Below are 24,081 nucleotides of genomic sequence, written 5' to 3' on the forward strand. Positions count from 1 at the left end.
TTATAAAACGATCTCAGACACTAGAGCTTATAAATCTATCTACATTTCTGCGTCTTAATTTTATTCCTTATCAGATTGTAATGGTCTTTATTTTAAAGTGAGAATAATTTCTATTATTCATGGCTCTGGTTTTGTATAAACATATTTCGTAAATCATGATGTAATATACATCCTATCCCGAAAAGTCTTTACGCGGCGCATATTTTCACTACTCCATACTCGGGGTGTCCTATAATTCTGTAAATATTTTTAAAAATCCATAAAACGTTTGCAAAATCGTTTTTCTCGCGGGTTTTTTTTTTTTTTTTTTTTTGTGTGTGTGTGTGAAGGAAAGATAAATAGTTATAATTTTCATTGACAGAGTGCACCGCACAGACGTAATAACAAGAAATATGCAAATCAGAGTCCTACAAATAACAGGTTTTACGATTAACAGTTCATTTCGATTTTTACTCCTACTTGCTCGTACAAAACGTTTTAATTAGAATGCTGACATTAGTGGATAAAGCGTTATTAGTGAAGTTCTTTTATCTCAGCCAAGCCTTTTATCTCAACCGGCGACTGAACCGGGCACAGAAAGGATATAAGAAAGATTCAGGTCTAATCACTCTTACCGGACTGACTTACCTGGCACGACATTTTGAAAAAACAGTAAGATTTTGCCATCGCCTTCATGGTGATGAACCGTATTTCCAATGGTATTCCGAACCGTATTTCAGACGTTCGTATTTCCTATGTGGCTTCGCAGATTCACACTCTAAGAGAGAAATCAATGAATGCAGTAAGTAGCGCATGAGAAGTGGCACATAACACTGGTATACCGAAGATATTGGTATTCCGCTCCTTTCCAGTATTTTAAGATTGTACCCCTACAAATTGCAATCAGTCCACCCACCAGCTGTTATCAAATGACAAAACTAAGCGATATGAATTCGCAGATTGCGCTTTGTTGAAAATCGATGACGGTCCACAAGGGATTCTTAATATTTTGTGGACATATGAGGCTCATTTTTGGTGGGATTGAGTAGTCAGTACTCATAACTGTAGAATCTGGCAAAGGAGAACTCACCTGCCTATACTCAGGAGCCTCTACATTCACCGCATTTAACTGTTTTGTGTGGTTTGTTTTTTGAAAACCTGCTCAATTACTGGAAAATGTTACTTGCAACTTCTGCAAGAGAAAATTACGCCGCATATACTGGAACGTAATGTCCTTGACACAGCCAAGTAATACATGACACCTCTTCACACCACAACCGAAGTGAAGATGTTCGTAGGAAGGCTTTTCACCGAAGAGCGATTAATTAGCTGTCCCTTTAGAATTGTATGACTCCCTTGCTCGCCGGACTTAACATGACTTGTTTTTTAGCTTCGGGGTATGTCAAGTCCAAAGTCTACCGCAATAGCCCTTCTCCTTTGATGCAGTTAAAGGACGCCATTCGTCATGAAAATAGCTTGCATCCATTCGGATATGTTACATGTAGTTAACGGTGTTCTAACTCGCTTGGTAACTATAACTGATGGTGATGGTGGACACATAGAATAACAGCGATGAGCTCCTAAATATTTGCCTCCATGACAAATATAGTTTTACTTAAAATGAGTGATTTGTTCACTTATTGTACTTTATCGATTCACGTAGTGCACTTCACGTTCTGTTCACGTAGTGCACTTTATCGATTTTGTTTTCTTTACCAAAATCCCTCTTCAGGAGAACAACATTTTCGCAAACTGCATTCAATTTTACCAATTCCTTCAATTTTTATGAATTTTTAAAATATTTAGAGACTTATGGGACATTCTAAACTTCCAAACATAAAAATACTGCAAATAACGCCAAGATTCATATATTTTTAATTTTAAGTTAAAAACATTATTTGAATAAAATACGAAACCTAACGTTATACATGATCTTCCGGTCCCTATACATAATGTTTAGGGAAATTTTATATTCTTTATAAAAAATAAAACACAAAATGTTGACTACTATACGAAACAAATTGACGGAGTTTTTTGATATTGAAATAGGGAATCATATTCAAAAACCGTGCATAAATTGAAGAGGGAAATGTTTGCACTTGTACGTAAATAAAAATAAAATATAGTTTGGAGACGGTTTCTGATATTGGGAGGTTATGTGAAGAACATTTTTAGGCAGATTATTGGGAAACATATTAATCAATATCATTTTTTAATGGAAATCTTATTCATAGAATCTTAAAGAATCCATGTGTTGAAAACGCTGACAGGGTTAGTTTGACCCGAGTCAAGTTGTAACATTTTTTTTAGCAGTGGAAAATAAAAACTATTTGTGCGTTAATGAATTTCTTACGATTTCCAGATTATGAGCCTAGAGTAATAAAATTTCATGATAATATTAAAAACGTATTTTTAGAAAACTTATAAATTACTTAACTAAAATTTCTCTCGGAATACCAAATGTAACAAAATTATAAAAGACGACATTATTAAATGGAAAAAGGATGTTATTAAATGGCATTTAAGGGAAAAAACGTCACCTCGAATTATTCTAAATTAATTTATTAATAGACTAATGAAATCAAATTGAGAATGAGGTCAAATATTTCAAATTTTGAAATTAAATGTCTGCGTCACTATTTTGTCATACAGCAGTTAAACGTTTTTCTATTTTATTTGGAACCTGAGGAACATATAAAATGATGATTTCGTATTTTACATAAAACATTTTTTTTTCAAATTTAAGAATACAAAAACTTGAATATTTGCTTCGTTTAAAACATTTTTATAGCTGAAAGTATATGTCTACAACGTAAAAATGTTTAAGATTGCGAAAATAAGGGCTGAATAAGTAGTGTTGTAGACACTATGTATGTTCCATATTTAAACTTATATTGATTAAATGGCAGAGATAACAGGAGTTTCCTTTTACACAGAGTTATTCCTGTAATAACACAGTTATGAGTATTTTTAGAAACATTAGCAAAGTGTGAAAGACATATCTTTATTATATATGCTGCGCGAAAGTGATTTACTCGCTTGGGTTTGTTTATTTCCCATTTACAGCTGGTACAATAGTAAGAAATGTTGTAAAGACCTTATTTTATTCTAACCAATTATTTTTTAATTTCAGAAACTCCTTTCCCTTCTGATTTCAGTTTCCTTCAAAAATTGAAATTTTAATGACGTAGTATGCAAATCTAAGTGAGTTTGGAATCCGTATTTAATCAGCGGTTTTAAGAGCTTGTAGTAGTAGAGTTAATTCCGAATTTACGCCGCTTGTTTGAAGTAGCTTTGTATATGAATAGCTGGTGCTTAGCTGCTCTCTTTAGATCATATTAATATTCTGGATTTGGTGCTGTGTGCAGCCGATTTAGCGCTTTAGATAAAGAAGAAGCCAGCTGTGTAGCCCATCTTATTTTAGCGATTTTACATCTTAATTTTTTGTTAAGTTACTTAGCCACAAGTAGTGGTAGATTGTGAGCACCGTGCGTGTGCATTTTTTGTTAAGTTCAAATAAACAGGCTATTTAAACCTTCTTCTGCAGTCATCTGTTCTTTGAAGACCTAGCAAGAATTCGCTGCTTAGTCTTTACAGCTAGGTTCTACAGTGTATTCTAACCAATCTAATTAATTTATTAACCGACTGTCTATGAAATTCCAAAACATACTAGAAGAATCTACAATGTGATTAAATTATCTAGTATAGTTGAAATTCACATAAAATGCCTTAACTGGTATTTCAGTAATAAAAATGTAAATACCACAACTAATATAATAGTGTTACAGAAACTAAATCTGAGCTATAAGAATCGGATTAATGTGACTGACTTTCTAGGACTATAGTTTCGAAAGTTAAACAGAATGCTGTTCTTAAGTTCTTAAGCTTCGAGCTTCAGTCTTCCACTTCTTCTTTCTTCATAATTCGTGTTGCTCATTATCAATTTTTTTAACACTGGAATGCTATTTTTTACAATTGATAGTTAATATGGTTGTGGTTAAAAATACCTAAAACGTTTCATTGAAATTTATGTGTAAAATAGTAATAATTTCATTGTAGGTCTCAATCAAGTTACGAGGACATGGTTAGTGATACAACTCAAAGTATTATGTCATTCAATCCACTTAGGTACGTATAATTTTTTTTAAATTTAACTGATATTATTTTCTAATTTCATTGCCATTGCACTGGTATATAATCAGTTAAAACTAAGTTTTCTGTACAATTACAGTTATTTATCTGAATAATTTAATTTAGGAGTTATTTTAAATTCTACACAGTTATGCAATTTAAAAAATATATAAACTTTTAGATAATCAAATTATTAATATCTTCCCTAAAGTTATATGGTACATTTAGGTAAATCTGGCTTTAAATTTATAAATTTATATCCCTAATGTGTGCTATAAAAATTAAATGTCTCCTTTCGATGTTTTTGAATTAGTTAAGAAATTTTACTTTTTTGTGAGTTTATTAACTAGTTTAGGTGACTTCAAGCATAAATTAAAAATAATGAAATTTTAAGTCCAGACTTATTTATCACAAGTCTATACTATCAGTATTTCTATTCTTTCTTCGAAAAAACTAAATTTTAGATAATTTAATTTTGGACCAACGTCACATATGAGGGATAAAATTCAAAGCCAAGGTATGCTATGAACGAGACCAGCATCTGAAGCCTTATCACGAAAGTGGTTTTAGGCAACTCCGTTTATTACATTTATTTATAACTTTTTTGATTTATTTATAAATTATAAAAGATGAAATCTATTGCAACCTAGATTGTATTAAGGTAAATATGAGCACAGATTTCAGCATAAAGAAGAGTATTCTTTGCAGAATTTATTTAAAACAAATACCTTCTTCTTCTTCATCTTCAATGGCCAGACAGGCCAGGATGGGCCCTTGCCTTCATCAGAATCGAATTCCAAGCTCTTCTATCCCTGGCCATGGACATTCAATTGGTTATTTTTTAAATTCTTAAGTCTGTTTCCAAACAGTCGAGCCACCTAAATTTAGGTCTCCCTCTTTTTCGGGTGCCGAATGGTCTGGCCGAGAAGATCTTTTTAGTTACTCGAATTTCATCCATTCTGCACAGGTGTCCTGCCCATTTAATTCTATGAATCCTTATATATTTTACTATATATGTTTCTTTAAAGGATTTACAGAGTTCAGAGTTCCAGATATTGTTACATTTTATGCCACCTCTTTCAAAGACATAAATGATACTTTTAGCTTTTTCTGTCATTGCCCAGGTCTCAGAAGAGTATGTGAGAATGAGTCTGATTAAGCTTTTGCAAATTAAAATCTTCGTTTTTCTGCTAGTGAAGTTAGATATCAAGCATTTCTTCAGACTGAAAAAAATATCGGTTAGCGTCTGTGACTCTACTACGGATCTTGAGCAATAAATCATTGAGAGAACTTCTGATCCTAAAATTTAAATTTACTAACAGTTTCAAATTTGTAATTCCCAATTTCAAAATAGGGGCTGCTGTTATTACCACATGGCATGTATTTAGCTTTATTTTGGTTGATTGCTAGATGCATTTTGCTGGCTGCAGCCTCTAGAGATGTAAAAGCCTCTGTAAGTGACTCGGGAGTGCGTGAGACTATGTCAATATCATCAGCAAACGCAAAAAATATGAACAGACTTGTTAAAGATAGTTCCACGAGTATTAATGTTGTAGTCTTTTATCATATTTGGAGGGCAAGGTTTAAAAGCAAGCAGGGCAGTGCATCGCCGTGTTTGAGCAAATTTAAAACAACAATAGGTTCAAAAAGATTATTCTGGATTTTAACTCTAAGTTTTGTTTCAGAAAGAGTAATGGTGACCAAATCTATAAATTTTTCAGATATTGCAAATTCTCTCATAGCTTCAATTAAATATTTTATGTTTACTGAATCGTAGGCAGTCTTAAAATCAACAAAAAGGTGGTGCGTTGCAATGCCATATTCATTAGCTTTTTTCCAAAATTTGCCTAAAGTTAAAGATTTGTTCTGCTGTAGATCTTCCTTTGCAGAAACCACATTGGTTATCACCTACAATATTTTCTGTATAAATTACTAGTCTACTAAAAAGTGTATTGGAAAATAAATACAAGTATACATAATTAAATTTGGAATCTGTTCACATGAAGTGATGATGTAGTTGTTAAAAAGCTCTAGTGCTTGCGTTGGGGTTTATTTTTTATGAAAATGCTACGATTTGACTCCATAGCTACAGTACACGCCCCCAGGGATTACAGATACTGAGTAATATACTCTGACAAACCCGAATCTGGGGGCAAGAAATACACATATCCGGTTCCTACTGCCCAAAGTCATCAAAATGGCTAGTGGTTGGCCATACTGCGGTTTATCAAACAGTCGTCTACTCCTCCCGAGGATCTCCGTGTCCCCGGAATTTGTGACTCTGAGAAGCCGGTTTAGCGTTGGATGAAAAAGGAGAATTAAAATTTCAACACTGTATCTTTCCTGAAGGGGTCTGCCATGGGTTTTGAGAGAAGTGAGATGCTTATTACCCTTCTTGGAGAATTTTGACTACCTACAACCTACTTAATACGGGAGGTGAGGGTCAATCCTTGTAATGCCTTTTAGTATGGCGGAACAGTAATAAACTGAATTTAGCTACAGTATACGTTTCAGTAAACTCAGCTACTATACATATACATAGTAGCTATATATGTATAAGTTTGACATATGTGCATTTTATGAAATGTTTCAAATAAAAAATTTCCTCTACTGCATGAGATGCAGTCAAAGATCACTATGTATTATTTTCGTATGATCAGGAAATTAGACAGGAGAAAGCGGATGTAGATGCAAATACATTTGTACTGTCACCATTTTTCTAAAACTTCTGTAAACTTAGATTTAGTTCTCCATAACAGGTGTTTTCATTAATTTTTAGCAGTATTATAATGCAATTTACTAATATGGGTTTTTCATTGTGTATCCGTCAATCCTTCACAGAAGGTGAAACGGATTTCTAATTATCTTATAGAAAATTATCAGATTTTTCTGTGAGAAACAGTTGGTTTGTTTAGTACAAACAAATAGTTTATGAGAAAAAATTTCACGGTACACAAAGAAACATTTCACTGTACACAGAGGAAAATTTCACTATACTCTGCTTTTACGATCTTCACTTGAATATACGAATTAACCCACACTTCTCTTTCTTATAAACACCGTTTAAATTTTCAGATGCATTTTATATAGTATTTTGCGTGATATTGGAAAATAGTCATATGATTGTTTTACTCGTAAAATACATAATTAACTTTGAAAAACATTTGATTGTTATAAATTATCCTTGATTTCTGAAATAATTTCTCGCATAAATCCATCGAAAAAAGGTTAACGACAGAGACTTCGGTAGCTGTAAAATCTATGTAAACGTTAATAGTAATATTATCTCAATGAATCACTCCTTACATCACATTTCTCTGAAAAACATAACTCAGGGAAAACTTCAAAATATTAATTATCATAGAAGTAATTATCACTGTAATTAATATTTTTTGCATAACTCACAAAACTTGAAAAACTCCTTCTGCAATACTTACCAATAAAAAAGTGGATTACAAAAAGTCATATATATGTAATAAGATGACTTGGAGTAATCTGCAACAGATTGTCGATGGTTCTCTGCCTTATATCTTGGGGAGAAAAAGACGTAGTAGCAAGCAGCCGAGGCAGATTAAATTCCATTTTCATTTAAATTGACATTTCGGCCATTATTACCATGGACCTCTAATCGTGTCTATTTCCAGAACATTTACATTTTTTATAATGACTGTTACGATAGGAAGAGAGCACAGCAAAACAGCGTCCAAAGGTAGAAATTAAGTGCGCCTTTATCCAATATGGAAGAGAAGGTTCTGATTTAAGTTAGACAGATTTTAGTTCTCAAAATTTGAGTTCAAGTTACGAATTGGCTACGTCATCAGCATTACGCAAGCCTTGTGACGTTGATTAATATAAAGATGGAGCAATTCAGAAACGCTATTACTGATTTTAGAATACAGAAAGGAAATACTCATATTAAAAATGATGAATTACGAGCCTATTATTAAACTCAATTATAAAGCTGTTTTACATATTTTTTAATCTTATATATATATATATATATATATATATATATATATATATTCTATTCTTATTTTGGTAGCTTAAGTATATCAAAATGCGTTGTGAACAGCGTTCCTATATTTAAAGTTTATAATTTTACAATATTACAAACACTTTATTCTTTTTAGGGTGATGGAAGATCCTTTGAGGTAAGTCAATATCCCTATTTATTTTATTACAGCTGTAGAAAAGTTATAGACTCATATCGGTCTCATGTGTGTTTAATATTTTCTTTTAAATTCAAAAATAAACATTCTTTCCTGGAATGGGAAAGTTTCCGTAGTTTTAAATGTTTTCTAATAAAATATTTACTTACGCAATTCTCATAAAAATGATTTTTTATTTTTTTAATTAAATGTCACTCTTTTCGTAAATTTCTATAAACAAATGGATTTATAGAAAAAAAGACAGTTTTGTGATAGATAAAAATTCCTCTAAATGATATAGCTTCAGTAAAATAAACTACTGCTGTCTAGATTTAAAATAAATGATTATCTTATTAAATGATTATTAAAGCAAAATATTTTATTCTTATTTTGTACCGAGTGTTACACATGGTTTCGAAATTAAAAATTTGATGATCAACGAAAGGAAAAAGCGTTATGTCAAATATTCATTATTTACATAACGAGAATAAAGGAAATTATGAGATGAATTTCTCAAAACGTTTGCCGTTAGAAAAAATACAGAACGATGTCTCAGCTCAAAGTTCTCGGTATCGCTTGATTTGAACTGCTGAAATCCACCTTAACACTCTCGATATTATCGTTTTCAGCTCTTCTATGATTCTGTGTCAGTTTTTCGAGATTTTAAAATCGCTTCAGAGGTAAGAAAGGGCTATGGTCCAAGTAAGTCTTGCACAAAAATGATGAGGAAAATCTCTTGCGATGACAGGACTGACGAGAATTCAGAACACGCAGGACGTTACCTGTTGGATCCCGCGGAAACCACAGGTCTACTACGAACACTAGATGCTTTTATCCAGTGCTCATAGTAGGCATCAAGAATAAATATTGTTTTCAAGACCTCAATATAGAAAGCTTAATGTAATTTCAGCCCTCTAACTTTCATCACGATGTTCACATTATAGTTCAAAATTAAATTTTCAAAGAAAAATAATCAGGCTGCTTTAATGAGTTTTCTTTGGGACCGTGTGTATGTGCGCAAAATTTAATAAGTACGTAAATTAATGAGTTAGTCAAATAATGCATTAGCAAGACACATTGAAACGGTTACAGCCGAAACGTCGCGGACGAAAACGTCGGGGAGAAAACAACACAAGGCGGAAATGTGGTGGTACAAAACATCATGGGAGAATATAAAGCAAAGAGAAAAACATCGCAGTTCTAAAATACCGTGGAACAAAATATCGCCATCGAAAATAAAGCGGTTCAAAAACTTCGCAGTTTAAAAACAGCGTCGTCGAAAATATCGTGGTAAAAAATAAAGTACCTACAAATCATCGCATGACGATAATTATCTCATTATGTTTATTTGTTTATTAATTATGTTTATCTCCTACTTTTGTTGCACCAAATCAGATGTTCAATTTAGCTTGTGAATCTCAAATTGTATTCCTACTATTTTGTAATCTACTTATGCCCTACAGCATTATTTTTAATAAATACTGGATGCGGGGCGTACTGTGGAATTGCACGATGTACCATAATAGGCAAACTTTAGACCTTTTGAAAAGCTTCAGTCTATGCAAATTCTTATAAAACTTGCAATTACCCCCCCTTTTTTTTTCCTTTCAAAGAGTTAGTATGGGAAGGCATTACCAGTTGACCTATGGTACATCGCTGGTGTCCCCCATACTTTTACCTTTACCCTTTAAACATCGCAGACATACGTTTTTAATAATTATAAATGGATACTCACTTAAGTTTTTATTAAGTAATAAATTTAAAGACAAAAAAAAAAAAAAAAAAAAAAACAGAACAAGAAATTTAAACAGAACAAGAAATAATTTTCACTACAAGAGTATCATATTAGCAAAAGTGAAGAAAATAATTTCATAATTAACTTAGCAATTTTTTATAGATAAGGTCATGCAGTTACTAATCTTTCTTTTTCTATTCTTTTTTAGGTTATACTTTTCATGTAAAATTACTAGTAAAACTTTATAAAAAATAATTTATTAATGACCCTTGTTAGTTAACTATGTCAGTTTAAATTTCTATTATGTGCTATAAGTTACATTAATTTTCTAGGCTTAAGTTTCCATATTACATTTTCAGCAAATATTTATTAGTTAATAAAAATATGGAAGTAAAAATTATCCTTCTTTCCATCTTACGCTCACAAATATTATGCGAGTATCCTTTTACAATTATTAAAGCACGCCTTCAAAACGCATGTCTGTGATGTTATCGCCATACGACAATTTATAGGTACTTTTTTTGCTACGATATTTACGACTGCGATGTTTTTAAACTGCGAAGTTTTTGAACCGCTTTATTTTCGACGACGATATTTTGTACCACGATGTTTTAGAATTGCGATGTTTTCCCTTTGCTGTATTTTCTCCCGTGATGTTTTGTACCATGACGTTTTCACCTTGAGTTGTTTTCTCCGCGACGTTTTCGTCCGCGATGTTTTTGGCGGACGCCATTGAAACACATTGTCAATCCAAAAGACATGAGAAATACGTATTCAGAATTATCCTGTAGACAAAGTTCTTCTGATTCATTTTAAGATGTATTGAGCAAGAATAAGTAACTTTCTTTCTTCAAATTATTTATTTCAACATTATTAATTATAAATGTCAATCAGGCTTTTACAAATACGAGGTTGAACATCATATTATAAACAAAATGAATTATGAATATCAATGAACCATATTATCGATGTTAATGAACGCCCTGTTATTAGCGAATCTGTTCCAATAAATTTCTGTAAAAAAGTTCTTTAAAACTTTGTGACGCGATGTCATTTAAAATCAGATAATCCAATTGGAAGAATTCATTTTAGGCTTATTTCCTACGTTTTTTCCCTAGGCTTGGTGGACTTCTTTTGTTCAAAATGACTCAGTTTCGTAGATGTTAAGGTTCATCTTAATCACAGACAAGGACAATCCTCGAGAATACATGTTTCTTGTGATAAAAACTGCCTGATTTGCTTTTCTGTCTTATCACTTACACACTGCAAAATATCAAATTGATTTGCCGAAATTTTGATTCTTAAACAGAAGTAATATGGTAGCCTATAAATAATATAAAAATTAGCCTATTGGTAATAATATGAAAATTAGCCTATCATTTACTACTAATTTATTTACACATGCTTATAAGAAATTAAACAATGAAAGATAATCAAAATGGCAGCTGGGATGCTTTTGGCGAATATTAGGAAATGCATATATTAGGCAAATAGTATAAAAATAATTTTAATGCCGTAAGTTTTAGGAACATGTCATAATGCAACAGCTAGTACTTAAACAGGGGTTCTCAACCAGTTAGAAATTCCCCTCCGAGGGTGAGGTTAACAGCTTCAGGGTAGGCGAATGCAGTCAGCCTTTCTGTTTATCTGTTAAGTATTTAGTTTTAAGTTTATGAATGAATAAAAGTACTTTTATTCAAATTCTAGTATTTATCAGCATTTTCAATACTTTTTCTTGTTTAATTGATGAAACGCGCTAAAAATAATATAAATTTAATTAAATGCATACGTATTTAGTTTGCGAAGGGAGAGGGGAATAATCATCTAGCAACAGTGAAAGGAGTGCATGGAGAAAAAAGGTTGAGAACCACTTGTCTATACTATATAAAAATTGGCAGTTAATAAATCAGGAAATAAAAGAGTGAAAATTCTTATTTATGAATGTTATGATCCTTTTAAATCCCTTCAGTAAACATTACGATAAACAATGCAGAATTATAATGCGGTTACAAATGAATAGGTTGTACTTGTAAACAGCACTTGTTCTGCATTAAATTTTATCTGAAGTGCGCATGTAATGCTTCTGTATTCATGATTTACGGTCAAACACTGTTCGCCACAAAGAGCGTGTGCTCTTTGAAGTGCAGTTGCTGATAAACCGTGTGTATCCCACAACTGAATTAACGCTTTAACAACATTTCGGCTTAGTATAAGGTATCATATGTTACATTATGATGCTGGGCATGTGGTTCATTTTCGAGGCCTTGCTCGTGGTTAAACCCATAACCCCTCGGGATATCAAAATCGATATTTGAAATGCATAGTGGGATGAGAGATTTAGTTTAGATATCGGTACAAATTGTCAAATCCAAAATTAGCTAATCTCAATAAGCCTGTGAACTAAATGCGTTATAAATCAGTTACAAATTAAAGCAATATTATATAAAATAAATTATTCTAACTATTGTTATATATTGTTATATAACAATATTTTTTCACGGATTTTTTTATTGTTGCGAATCATCGAATGAGGTCCAATAATTTCGTGAAACATTAGATTGTTGACAATCTGCCTAAAGATTTAACTAATTGTGAATTTTTAAAATTATTTAGCAGTTTGTCTGACACTCAATATCAAATCTTTATTTCAATAAAAGCGTATAACACCTTTCTCAAAAATAGCAATATCTCATATTTCAGTATTAACATTTATACATAAAAATAACTTAACTCCTTGATATTTATATCTGACCCCATGACAACAAATGTTTTGACCTACTCTAAACAAGAAGTCCCAAAATAGTTGATGTGGTAATTCCGAAGTCCTAAAATCATTCAAAAGTTAACTAGATGTCAAATTAAGAATTAAGAACGCAGATGTATTTGTCCCATTTGATTAAAATTTATTTGTTATCCATCATTTTTTGCCAATCATCTAAACAAATTATATAATCAATTAGTTTACGATGGTAAGTGCACTAACACCGCACAGATTTGATGCAAAATTAAACTAACCTGTAAATGGACACAGAATAGATGCAAAAATAAATTAACCTGTAAATTGACACAAAAATGGATGCAAAAATAAATTAACCTATAAATGGACGAAAAATGAATTCAAAAATAAATTAACCTTTAAATGGACACAAAATGGATGAAAAAATAAATTAACCTATGAATGGACGAAAAATGGATGCAAAAATAAATTAACCTATAAATGGATGAAAGATGGATGCAAAAATAAATTAACCTATAAATGAATAGCGAAAATTTAGTTAAATAATAATTTACGCTTCTAGAAAGGTTAGAGCATCTTTGTTAACTTAGAAATCAGATAGTAATCCACAACAAAATAATTACGATCATTTTATTATATAAATGCTGGAAAGTTTTGTCTGAAACACGTATAATCAGTGATGTCAAATCGCGGGAAATCTTTAACCATAACCAGGTTTCACAAGGAATGAGGATTTCGCACAGTCAAAACAAATTACTGCAAATCTTTCATCGGTCACTACAAGTTTCATAAGCAACAAGGAACTCATATAATCAGTATTATTTTTAATTATTTTCTTACCTAGATTTTTTTCAACTTTCAGTTTCTACTAACCATATTGGAACTGTAGTTTTGCATATTTTTGACTTCGAATAAACATTTCTGTTAACCTGTGCTACTTTGATGAAACCTGCATATATGAATTTTTCAAACTTCAAATTTTTATAATTAAAACTTACGATTTTTTTCTAATATTTCTTTACTAACTAGCCTGTTTACTGTCCTTCTTTTTCAGCTTATACTTTATTCTAAGTCTGCAGTTATGCCTTGTTTATTTGAGCATTTGCTAATTATTCATGCCACTTCCTTGTTTACATTTTGCTTTGCATAAATCTGTGTGTACCTTATAGTAAGCTAAAATTAGAATTTTGTATTTTCATTTACTATAAGCAAATAAATGTTATCCTTTACATATGCTTTCGACAATTAAAATGTAACGCTTAAATTTTAGACTACAATTATCAAAATTGCTTAAAGTGAACTGCTGTGTTAATCCAAATGCCAGCCATTGACATATTCAGTGCATGTATATTTAAATGATGCACGTTCACTATTTCACACTGAAGAATGTTTCATCTATTAAAGCTTATCTAAATTGCATGTTCTCGAGATGAGTTTTCTTTAAATACTTTATCGTCTGTTTAGGACTCGAACAATACAGCACATCTTAATCAATGAAGATTTTAATGATGATGCGATCCCTTCATTAAAATTTGAAAGACAGTCTTGGAGACATTTAAATATTCATTAAACTTACTCAATGAAGTCATTAAAATATAATTCCTCTCAATTAAACATTCTGATAACAGATGCCAAATTTGTGGATATCTGTGAAATAACATGCACATACGATAGTTGTATGACAGCAGACGACATGCGAGCTTCTGTTAACGATAGTTCAAGCTGTGAAAGATCTGTTTTGAATTTCTCTTGATTAAATTCTTAAAGCTTATTTTTGGATAGAAAGAATAAAATCAATTCACGAATATTAGAAAAATAAAATGCAGTAAAGCTCATTTGTGTTTAAAAATTCAAAATTTTCTAGGAAAATGCTGTTGGCTATTTATTATTTAAATCCTTATCAAATTACATATGTGGCTAAAATATGAATCGAGGGAGTACTTCAGTATGGTAAACCTCCCAGAAAAAAAAAGGATGAAGTCCCCATTCTCGCGTTGCCTGAAGATTTTGTTATACATTTTTTTAATTACCTATTCAAATCCTTGATGCACCTTATTTCACACTGAAGAAAATAAAATATATTAAATCCTTTGTCAATAGATATGGTATTTTTAATACAATGGTACCCCACATAAAGAACGTAACCGATTTTGCGACGGAGATCAAAGTACATTGTTTATTACAGGATATTATGCACACAATCCCTTCCAGAACTCATTACAAATTCGCAGATTATAGTAAATAATTTTGCAGAAGTTTAAAAATCCCATCAGTGTTCGAATGCTAGGAAGTTACTAATTTATTAATTTAAAAAAATATTTATATGCAGTATATACATACAAAATTTGACAGGTTTTTAGTTCAGTTTAATATGAATTTTTCTGAACGTCTACTGAAATTCTTGAACTTCGTGCAAATTTGCCGTTGGCCTTGGGAAAGTCAGGGCTTAAGAATTTGTTTAAAATGGTATGAATTCCGTTTGAAACCGCTTATATCTTCAGAATGGTTCATAAATGGTTATTGAACAGATCAGCCCTTCTCCTCATTTCAGATTATTGGTATCCCACTGCCTAGTTGTAAGTTGGACCGCATGCAACTTGCAATCAAATAAATTTCTCTCCTTAAGAAGTATGGAATTAGTCAGAGTTTCAATTCCACATAAAGTACTGGTTTTTACAATAGGTAATGACCTTTTGCGTTCTGCTCCTCTTTAATAGAAGAAACCACTCTGAGGATTTCTTTATGCTTGTGATCAAGAAGGATTACTAATTATTCCATGGTAACACAGTATGGAGATATATGCTAATTTTTCTTCTTTCTGCTTATTATCTTTGGTAATGCAGAGACCATACTTTGCACTTATACGCCGTTAAAATAGAAAATAAAATGAATTTAGCTCTGTGTTTGATGTAATTGCATATGGTTTTTAAGCTGATGTAGTGAAATGTTTAGTCAGAGCGAGGTTTCATTGTTGTGCGTGCACGTTGCTATTTCTTCCAGCTGTTAACCTTGGACATCAGTTTCGCATTCTTGCCGCCAAATTATTATCCTGCCGGTGTAGGTTCTGAGTTAGCCTGTTAGAGTAAATTGCATTATGCAGTCTTGTACTACTCTTACCTTTAAATTTAGCATTACGTGTCTTTTAAGGTCTCCCCGTAAGTGGAACTGATCAATAAATTATAAATAGTTTCATAGAAATCAGATTTATTTACTTATGTTACAAAATACTCACTTAAAGTAAACTTTAAGATTTTAATTGCAATTAAACTTTTAAAAGATGGCAATTTTGATGTTTATGTTTTGAAAGTTTCCTAGATTTACATATCTTGGTGTCAATATTTGTTTATTAATTTCTTTAAGCATCATTTTCCATAATAAATAAATCAGATCGTTCCACACCTTTATTATATGTCATCATAAATGAATAATTTTAATTCATGGTGTGTTTAATTAGCATCTTCTTTCTAGAGAAAAGCTTACATGCACATCTGAACGTTAGTTTAACTTCAATTCAATTTTGACCTCATTTCAAAGTAAATAACTCAGGTAATGCAAACGTAGTGTGATGGTTCGTTCGTCCTTAGTACGGTATTTATTTACTTATGTTACAAAATACTCACTTAAAGTAAACTTTAAGATTTTAATTGCAATTAAACTTTTAAAAGATGGCAATTTTGATGTTTATGTTTTGTTTGGTGTCAAGATTATTTAATAGCTGCAGTACAAATCATGTTTGATACCATGTTTTCTAAAGGCAAAATAAGAGTAGTTTGCAGAATATCAGCGCAATTTACACAATACAAGAGTCCAGGACTTGTATTTATATAAACCTCTGCGTAAAACAATAAATTATTTTCATTCGCAGCCCTTAGTAATAAAAATTTTCAGTATGTGCTATTGAAGAAGGCAATACTAATGTGATTTTATTACTTTCTCAGAAACTGCAGAAACATGATCTTTGCAGATATAATACAATTTTTCTCTCAAAACCTATTGAATGATTTTAAATTTCGTTTTGCTAGTTTTAATCCTTCTTTCGTTCGAAACTTAGGAATGTTCTCTTTTTTCTAGGCGAGAGATATTAAGAAGTCCTTCCGATCAGCAACATTTTCAAGCACGACTATCACTGTCACCTGTTTCTTCGGGAAACTCGTCAAGACCTAGGTCCCTATCGACAGGGTAAGGTTCTTAGCTCTTAATAAGCGATAAGCATAGTTTTCATATTGTAAATAGTAGTCATTCAGCATTTTTCTGTTTTCACAATGAAAAGCGCATGTAAAAAAAAAAAAAAAAGAAAAAAAAAAAAAAAAAACGATCGGAATGCACATTTTTGGAACTGAAACATTGCATTTTTCAATTTTCAATTCATTTTTACCGTTTTCGTAAATAATTAAAAGATGTAGTAACATATTTAAAAATCTGCATAATATATTAATATGCAATACATTTGTAATTTCTAATCGAATTCTGGTGGCCATAATTAATTGGATCTTATGTAAAGACTATGCTATACAAATAAATGTTTTGGAAAGGAAAGGCTTTTGGATATTTTTCAAGAATTAAAATTCTCAGTGATTATACTTCATTAATATTTATGTAATCCATGATTAGACGTTTGAAACTACTTAACACTTATTAGTGGTCATATTTACCGCTGTTATTAATTATATGCAAAATAATGAGAGTTTTTTCCAGATTAAGCTCCATGCAGTGGAATGGTTTGCCCTTATAGATTTCTTGCGGATGTTTTCAAGTGTAACACAATACAAGCCAGATTCTTTTATAATGCTCTTCTCCTTAATATATGACCTTCGAGTGCTTTAACATGCTTCAGTACGCAGTTAGTATTTATTTACATTTTGGAAGTAAAATAATTTTAAAATGTAATCAATCTAATGCAAAATGTTAGAAGAAAAGTAATAATTAGAATTAGTAAATTAGAAGGGTAATAATTGCAGAGTTACAGAGATCTGGAATATGTATTGAGATTTCTTCGATAACTAAATAAAATAATTCCTAGTATGAGGTTATACAGAAGATATACCTCACTAGAAAACATATTTTATTATTAGTCAGGTCACAAAAAAATATTAATTATTCTGCACAGCTGCAGCTCATGCATTAATTCCTTACTCATATCAAAAATTAAAAAGTGCATACTTCCAAACGTATGCGTATTTGGAATGCAGCCAAAATGGCTAAATATACCCAGAAATGAGCACTGACTAGAATTATAATTACTTTACGAAATAAAGTAATTGCTACGAAGTACAGATTCTGATGTATGCAATTAGAACAGTTGGAAATTCTGCATAGAACGCCGCAGTGTTAGAATGTATTTCCAAATATTAAAAGGGCAACCCTACAAAAGAAGAATAACTCAGAGTTATGTACTTATCAGAGGAGGGAGTAACGATTTTATTTAATAGCTGCAGTACAAATCATGTTTGATACCATGTTTTCTAAAGGCAAAATAAGAGTAGTTTGCAGAATATCAGCGCAATTTACACAATACAAGAGTCCAGGACTTGTATTTATATAAACCTCTGCGTAAAACAATAAATTATTTTCATTCGCAGCCCTTAGTAATAAAAATTTTCAGTATGTGCTATTGAAGAAGACAATACTAATGTGATTTTATTACTTATTATGTTGATGATATAGATATACAAAATTACGTTTTTGATGTGCTATAGAAAAGGTCTTGAAACCAACAGGATCTAAGAATTTTAATTCTACAAATGTGTATACCCATAATCCATAGGATAAAAAGATTTACTGATAATATCGTATTGCGCGATATTTTAGGGATAATAGAATGGGAATTTGAAACCGTATATCTCGAAGTCACATGATCCAGGAATTCGAAACATTACAAGGTAGGCAAGTGTATTACGTGCTTTATTATAAAGTAAACATTTCAGTGAAATTTTATATGATAGCTTTAGAGTGCATCTTTCTGATTTTGAGAGTCACTATTGAAGTTGCCCCATTCTCAATCTTTGAAATTCAAAATGAGCCTGATTATCATCATACAGAATATGAAATTATTGTTGTTGGAAATATTGACTTTTAATAGGTAGTATGTCATAGTCTCTTCCTTTAAAACTGGCAGCACAAGACCATACCCATTTGCGATAGCAATGCGTATTGTCATCATCGCTTAGCACTTATTTTCTTCACCTCATCAGAGAAATTCAGCCTTCATGCCCGTGCTTTTCAAGAAGCGAAATACACTAAACGAAAAGGAAGTGGAGGAAAAAAAATTAGGTGACACAAATCGTCTGAAACAGATGTCCTTTCCATGGTTACAAGGCAAGTCGGGCGACTGAAAATCACCTTGAAGTTTCTTTTCCGAAGAAATAGACTACAGCAATAGTCAAAATTGTTTCATGATACTAATGTAATTTTCTGTCTGTAAGAGACTTCTTTAGGTATCGGACCTAAGAAATTTGGTTATTACAGGCCTTCAAAATTAAACTAAATTTAAATGAGATGTTAGGTTCATAAAATCACCTTGTTATTATTTCTCTCAATGGCATGAAAAATGTTACTCCTAATGCATATGCATAGTACATTTTCATGATTTCTTCTCCTCCCCCAATAAAAAGTATACAGGAAGGGAAAAAACTATACCCAGTCAGGTTGCTAAACATTAAGTCGAAACACATAATCACGCAAAAAATCTAACATTCTTGAAACCTATAATTCGCATTTTATAACTTTTACAAAAAGAAACTCCCTGTGTGTTTTACAATGTACAAACATTCTCCAGTAGTGCTCATAATTTGCAACTTTAAATTTAAGATTTCATTAATTTGACATATTTCTCTCACATATTCAAAACGTAGTTAAACCGTATACAATGAATTTAGAAGCAGTATATCAGCTGTGCATTTTTGACTTTGCAGTGTAAGAAGCTAAAATTAATAAACAGCGTATAAGCAAGGGCAGCTTGAATGGGAAAAATTTAACTAAAATTAAAAAACGTTAAATAAATTAAAAAACGTTTTTAGCATTATTTGTTCATCAGATATGATAGATGTGTTCTTTTAAATGTAATAATAATGTGGATATGTATTAAAATTTAATACTTAATTCACCAAGTGTAAGTTGTTCAGCAGGTTTTGTTAAATCCTTTTAGAAGTGAAATTTTGTATACTAATAACAATAATAGTAAATTATTCATTTTGTGTAGATGTGCGTTGTTTGCAGTAAGTTATAAACTTCCACGCTTCTGATTTGATATATTTTTAAATTATATACTTTTGTCAAAATTGACAATTATAATTATTAGACTCATAGAAATATTTTTCAAATCCAGATATCACTTATTTTTACTAATTTATTTGCTTTTTGAAACACCGTGTTTTCAACATTCCTATTGGCAGAATTGATTATTTTCACGAAAAAGTGTTAATCAACTAGCTCTTCTATTAAAAAAATGGCAGCCTCTTATTTTCCTTTTTTATATATTCATTTATTTATGTTTTCTTTTGTGTTGTTACGATTATCAATTTTATTTTTCTGCAGATCATCATCGCCAAGATCTGAAAATAAATGATGTTTGAAAAGGTGTTGCATCAAGCAATCTATTGAAAAAAATGGAGAAATCTTAACAAAAGTTGCTTAGCAAAATCTAAATATTGCATGAACGCTACATGCACTCAAGCACAGAACTTTTAAAACAAGTATTACTCATTTTACAGATACAATAAAATAAAATATCCTGTATTCTTGAAGTATATAATAATAAAAGACATCTGCGATATTCAGATTATATTTTGCTTTTGTTATAAGATTTAAAAATAAAAACATCTTTCAATTATTGATTAAATATTTCATTTTCAATTACTATTTGCCGTACGTTTTCTAGATTTTTCGAGAAGCATGTATTGCACTTTTAAGTCAGTAAATACCTATATATTTAATTGTATGTTATTAGATGCTTAAACCTACGAGTCATTTTTAGTACATTATTTTAGCTTTAAGTTACTTTTAATTATATACTCTAGCTTAAGATTTGTGTCATACTACAGAATACAGGTGTTGAAAACAGGGTTACTGTAAAAGCATTAATTAAGAAGGTATTATTTGGACCTGATGTTTGTGATGACATCAAGAACTGAATGATGCAGCTTGAGCCCTAAATAAGGAGGAAGAAAGTGTAAAATTGATTATATTGGCTTGATTTTTAACATGAAATTAAGGTTGCTTTAGAACTTTACTAAGAAGAAAGAATTATTAACTATCATTAAAATTATTAATTATTCTTCTTTATTGAGAAGAAAACATCGAAGTTTAACATCGTGATAGAAAATAAAACGATGTAAAAATTTTGCTTTTTTGGAGCATCGTGGTGAAAAATATCGTAGTAAAGTAAAAGCATATCATGGCATCTCTGACATATGTTTTTTTTTTTTTTTGGTTGTAACAATTTTAAGTGAATTTTCTCATAGTGATTTATGAGCGCATGACGAAGTAACTAAATTTTTTTATCTTTATAGCTCATATTTTTCTTCTAACTCAAATATATTTTCTGAAAAACCAAAAAGGAAACAGAGTTAAAAGTAAAAGTTAGTGCTATGTGCAGCAATTAATAGAAGTTTAACTTACGTATCTCACTTTTCCTTACCTTTTAGAATATTAACTTAATGTAACTTCCTCTTTTAAATCCTTTCTTTTTGTGTTTGCAATACAATTTTAATTAATAAAAAATAGGAAATAAGAATTAAAAGTATTACTTACTTCTTCCTGTGCTTACAAATCATTAAGCGAGAAGTCAAATTTCATAGTCAGTAAATGCATTCAAAATCGTAAAAATAACGTTGTATTCAGCGTAAGTATAATGAAACACTCAATCGATTTCGAGGCCAGCTAAAGGTCCCTCCTCATCAGGAGAAAGAAACACCTAGCTTAAGATTATTATTACAGAAAGAAGAAAATAAAGGAGAAGGAGTCTCAGAAACACCTGATCCTTATCAGCACTGCCCGTGGTTATAACTGGATTTTTAATCAGAGTTGCACTGGCCGCCTACTTTTACTGAGCCAGACTATCCGATCAAGCATAAGGGACAAGAAAAATTAGCGAAAGCAAAATAGGAGCGAGGGGCAAATGCACCTTCACGCTCAAAATCTGAACTTCAAATAATGGAAAGCAACCACTGAACGGATTTTTATACCCTCTGGTAGTACCAAACGCGAGGAGGTAACGCCATCTATGGGCAAAAATAACTGAATTAAGATAGTACAATTTTAAAGGCATTAGGAAGGACTGGATTGGACTTCAAATCATTAACTAAACCTGCTAAATCTTTGTGAATGTGAAAAGCCTCAAGAAAATCCAATTCACCTGTGGAAGAAGCCTTTTGGATAACTTTTGCAGACTATTTCTTGAAATGGCATTAAGTGTTCTTTTCTCATTCAGCACCACTTATTTTTATAAAACTACTTTTTCAGCTTTAACGCTAATTAAAACCAAATGCAGTTCAACATTAAGATATGTTGAAGGTATTTTGTGTCAAATATCGCACCAACATTTAATTTGTTATTCAGCAGAAAACAAGGCAAAATACATAAGCTGTATGAAGCAAAATAATGAAAAGAATGGCTTTTTGAAATAGTTCGAGGACTTTGTAAAGCTGAAAACGATCAAATCTTATCTCTTAATGGGTATAAAAATGAAAATAATACTAAGTACAACTCTTTTTATATAACTGTCGATAGCTAGATTTTTTTAAGAAATCAAGGTGCCCGCTAAAAACATCGCGGACGAAAACGTCATGGAAACAACACAAGGGGCAAAACGTTGTTTTAAAACGAAACACTGTAGGACTATAGAAAGTAAAGAGAAAACATCATAGTTCTAAAACATCGTAGTGCAAATTATCTACTATATTATAGTAGAAAATGAAGAGGTGAAAAATTTTGCAGTTTTAAAACACAATCATACAAAATATGGCGGTAAAAAATAAAACACCAACCAATCATCGCACTATATTAACACTGTAAACATGCATTTACTGGACTAGAAGAGAAATACGCTAATGTGACAATCAAAATCGTAAAAACAACCTTTTATTTAGCGTAAGTATAATGAAACACTCAATCGATTTCAAGGGCAGCTAAAGGTCCCTCCTCAACAGGAGAAAGAAATATCTAGAAAGAAGAAAATAAAGGAGAAGGAGTTTTAGAAACACGTGGTCCTTATCAGCACTGCACGTGGTTATAACTGGATTTTTAATCAGAGTTGCACTGGCCGCCTACTTTTACTGAGCCAGACAATCCGATCAAGCGTAAGGGACAAGAAAAATTAGCGAAGTCAAAATAGGGAGCGAGGGGCAAATGCACCTTCACGCTCAAAATCTGAACTTCAAATAATGGAAAGCAACCACTGAACGGATTTTTATACCCTCTGGTAGTACCAAACGCGAGGAGGTAACGCCATCTATGGGCAAAAATAACTGAATTAAGATAGTACAATTTTAAAGGCATTAGGAAGGACTGGATTGGACTTCAAATCATTAACTAAAACTGCTAAATCTTTGTGAATGTGAAAAGCCTCAAGAAAATCCAATTCACCTATGGAAGAAGCCTTTTGGATAACTTTCGCAGACCCAAAGTCAAAATTATGGTTAAATGTCCAACTATGATACGCTATTGAAGACTTGTTAATTTCGCCTTTTCTGACAGAAGATTCATGTTCCTTGATACGAAACTTCAACGTTCTTTTTGTTTGGCCATTATATGTTAAACCACACTGACACGATATACTATAAATTCCCCAAGAATTCAAGACAGAAATGCAATCTTTTAGAATCGAAGGGTGAATTTTATTAATAGGGGAGAAACCGACTTGAAAATTGAATTTCTGGAGAATCGGTGCAATTTTATAGCTAACAGAAGGATAAAATGGAAGCACGACAAGGTCATTAATATTATTTCTAAGAGTGGAATGTCTTCTTTGATGGGAATCTGAAAATTTTTTAACGGCTTTATCAATAATCACGGGAGAAAATCCACGGTTAATCGCAATTGCTCTCAAATAATTAAGTTCATTGGTAAGCAAAGATTCAGAGGAACAAACTGGAAAGCGCGCGGAATCCATAATAGTAAAAAGAAGACATTTTTTGCTTAACAGGGTGGCATGACTTGGCATGGGGTGGTAAACAAACTGCAAAGGGTTTACGGTACACAGTGGTGCTAAAATCAGTTTCATTGCGGATTATAAGAATATCAATGAAGGGGAGGGAATTGTTGGATTCAATTTCAAGAGTGAATTGGATGGCTGGATCAATTGAATTCATAATATATAGAATCTCGTATAAATTCTCTTTATAACCGTCAAAAAG

At 31.5% G+C, this 24,081-nt stretch overlaps 1 protein-coding gene across 1 annotated transcript in view; it reads left to right on the forward strand.

Annotated features, from left to right (window-relative positions):
* The window catches only part of LOC118205050 (uncharacterized), a 47,983-nt gene extending 27,491 nt beyond the window's left edge, over nucleotides 1–20,492 (forward strand). Inside the window, exons 9-12 of the mRNA XM_085823031.1 lie at nucleotides 4,039–4,107; nucleotides 8,241–8,261; nucleotides 16,802–16,909; nucleotides 20,264–20,492. Coding sequence (XP_085679157.1) covers nucleotides 4,039–4,107; nucleotides 8,241–8,261; nucleotides 16,802–16,909; nucleotides 20,264–20,294 — 229 coding nt within the window. The 3' untranslated portion in view covers nucleotides 20,295–20,492. The remainder of the gene's footprint in view (nucleotides 1–4,038; nucleotides 4,108–8,240; nucleotides 8,262–16,801; nucleotides 16,910–20,263) is intronic.
* Nucleotides 20,493–24,081: the final 3,589 nt, after the last annotated feature.

This window comes from Stegodyphus dumicola, chromosome 8 (genome assembly GCF_044657685.1).
Source record: "Stegodyphus dumicola isolate Sdum_Otavi_A_Nest chromosome 8, ASM4465768v1".
NCBI classification, from domain to species: Eukaryota; Metazoa; Arthropoda; class Arachnida; order Araneae; family Eresidae; genus Stegodyphus; species Stegodyphus dumicola.